The 2896-nt window shown below is 35.9% G+C and overlaps 1 protein-coding gene across 1 annotated transcript; it reads right to left on the bottom strand.

Annotated features, from left to right (window-relative positions):
• Positions 1-204: 204 nt before the first annotated feature.
• On the bottom strand, positions 205-2587 carry LOC114535818. The gene is made up of 7 exons (XM_028557139.1): positions 2519-2587; positions 2159-2404; positions 1750-1942; positions 1138-1277; positions 941-1050; positions 661-830; positions 205-404 (listed from the first exon to the last, which is right to left on the bottom strand). The coding sequence occupies exons 1-7, from the start codon at positions 2585-2587 to the stop codon at positions 205-207; spliced, it is 1128 nt and encodes a 375-aa protein (XP_028412940.1).
• Positions 2588-2896: the final 309 nt, after the last annotated feature.

The following is a 2896-nucleotide window of genomic DNA, read 5'->3' on the forward strand; positions in this document are numbered from 1 at the left end:
CACAGGAATTTTTTGTTAGGCTTTACTGGATAGGCCATTTTTTGGATTAGGCATACAGGTATGGGTATTGTATCATTTGTTAAATTCTACTTTGAGTTTTTAAGATTTAAGTACTCATTTTTGATGTATTTATTTTAATGTTAAGAAAAACTTGAATGTTTTCTAAAGTGGTTTTTTTCAGCCTAGTGACTTTTAAACCAACTGTTATTGTGGTGGTGGCTGTTGGTAATTAGCCTTCAGGAATAGATATGTATCAGCAGCATCAATAGCTTTCACATTCTCAATGTTGGGTATGACTCTTTCACATTCTCTCCTTACACTATGCGACAAAAAATCATCCCCCACATCCATCACTCCTGAAATTTCTGCCACTTCATCAAGTGCTTGATGTGTTACTGGCAAACCTGTTCATATTGCAGAAAAAGTAATAAATATTAAATGTGTATTAAAATCATCGATGAATAATCACCCTATATAATATTTAAATATAGAATATGATTGCTTTTGACGTAATATTGGTAACTATACTGCAGGACCATACCTATCTGTCCTAAATACATCTGTTATGCAATGACACTTAAGTCAATCACTGTCAGTAGTGTTGCAAAATGGTTTATATGAGTAAAAGATACATGTATGGCACAAATAAATTGTGTTTACCACAGTCCTCTGCTCCATACTGTTGTGGAAATGAATATAAATGGTTAGGTATTCCTTTGGGTAACTGGGTATGTCTTTGGTATCTCACTCTATGTGAATTCCATACCGTTTCCCTAAATATATCCATTTCCTTCTGAACCACAGGTATATATACAAATGCCAACAAGTTTCTAAGTGCAAAGTAGTAAAAAAAGGGATCAATTGAGGTCAAATCAATTGAAGCAACAACATACTTTATACTTAACATGTTTGAGCAAAATGGCCCTGCTTTAAAACATACCTATCAGTTTCATTGTTTGGATCATAATGTCCTCTCTCCAGCAACATCATTAGCTGTCTCTTAAAGAACCGTTCAAAGCGGTTATGGAGTTCACGCCACCATCTCTCAATCTGTATATTGTATAGAGCAGATAACTTCCTCAGGGACTATCCCTTAACCACATTTAATTAAATCCACATGCAAAATAGTATACATACTTTATTACTTGTGGATGGACCATAATGAACAGTCTCTGCTCCATTAATATCTTCATCTCCTTGTTGCCTTAGGTAGGAATGAATTGTGGCCATATGCCCGGTCTCTGTTCCTTTGTCAAGTCTTAGATTATCACTTATGACTAGAAATAGACAGAGTTAGGGTTTGCAAAGTGCACAGTTTCAGTCTTTGTAAAAAATGAAGCCTTAAATAATATTTCCCTGAAGTACTAATACTTATCCTTCAAACTCTAGTTAGTACAAAACCTTAAAAATTTGTGGGCTTGGGGGGGGGGGGCATTTCATTCTCAACACACCACCAAATGAGGTATTTTCACATCTTACAGCTTGTCAAGATTTCAAGCTTGCCAACCTTTGGTTATTTTCGACTATCATTTGCCCAAAACTATACAAAATACAAATCAATTCTATGAGGGCCCACCCCTTTTGGGCATTTGTAAGGCATACATTTCCATGGCTAGGCATATGAGCTGTCTACAAATCCCGTGTAGAGACATGTGGAATTGATTGAGACATTACTTGATGTTATGCTACAGGGCCAATGTCATTGCAAGAGCACAATAATTAGATACTATTCATGCACATAATTCTCACCTTTTGACTTATACAAGTGCTCTAAATACCACCTTCCAACAATTTTGGGATCTGAGTTCGACGTCCATAACTTTAGGTACAGTATATAACCACTATAAGCATCTTGGAGGCCATATACAGCCAAAGGGAATGTGTAATTCATGTATCCCAGTAATTTATCATGGCCATCTCCAGAATGAGTGTGGTTTGGTCCCTGCAGTGAATGAAAAATATTACACCAAATTTGTTAACATCACCAGATAATAAATAAAACCACAGCAAGACAATTTATTTAATATGGAAAAATAATTAAACTATTTTGGTAAATTACTGCAAGCAAACAATTTTTTTAATATCAGTGGAACTGGCCTTATGTTATGTGCTAGAAATTTTAACCACATGAACATCATTTGCACAGAAAGAGTCTTACCATGGATGTGAAAGTACCAGCATTTCCTCTTTTGTGCTTTTTTACCCCTACATTCCCTCTTCGTTCAAGGCCTTCTGGATCAAATTCGGTCATTAAATCGTACACCAAATTACGAGGTACTGCCAGATTGTGCTGTTCCCGTATCTTGCGATGTATCGAACGATAACCAAGATACTGACCTGGCCCTTCGAGTTCTTTCTGTACTGCCGTCACGACATCATTCAAGTCGGTATTGTACTCAACGTACTTAATATTAAAGAATGCTAATCTCCTGCTCAGAGTACCTAAACTCCATGCATACTGAGCATAATCCCTGGAAACAAAATCTAATATCTCCCGTCTAGACAAATTCTGAAGTACGTATCGGTTCAAATCTTGTTTTAACTCAGCATCTTCTTCCCAATCTGGATTTCTTATGCGTTCCGCCATATTGGCTTGCTGCTTCTTGTTTATATTTGTTGCGCGGGAAACATGCAGCTGACCAAAAACGTCGCAGGCTATGAGAATACTGGGCCAGTGACAAACTATTTCAGTTTTAATTTGAAATACTATGAGAACGATGGGCCAATGTGTGGCCCAGTGTTTTCATAGTCATTCTACAACGATATCTCGTTTCAATTTCATCTTCATTTCGGATTTTGGCTTTCGAATTGCTTGTTATTTTCAATGTTTAATTCAAACTATATATTTTAATTTTTATGTTTTATTTTAATTTTATTTTATCAATAATTCTTTGTT

The sequence above is a fragment of the Dendronephthya gigantea genome, unplaced genomic scaffold (genome assembly GCF_004324835.1).
Source record: "Dendronephthya gigantea isolate DGI-Jeju-01 unplaced genomic scaffold, DenGig_1.0 000126F, whole genome shotgun sequence".
Classification (NCBI taxonomy): Eukaryota; Metazoa; Cnidaria; class Anthozoa; order Malacalcyonacea; family Nephtheidae; genus Dendronephthya; species Dendronephthya gigantea.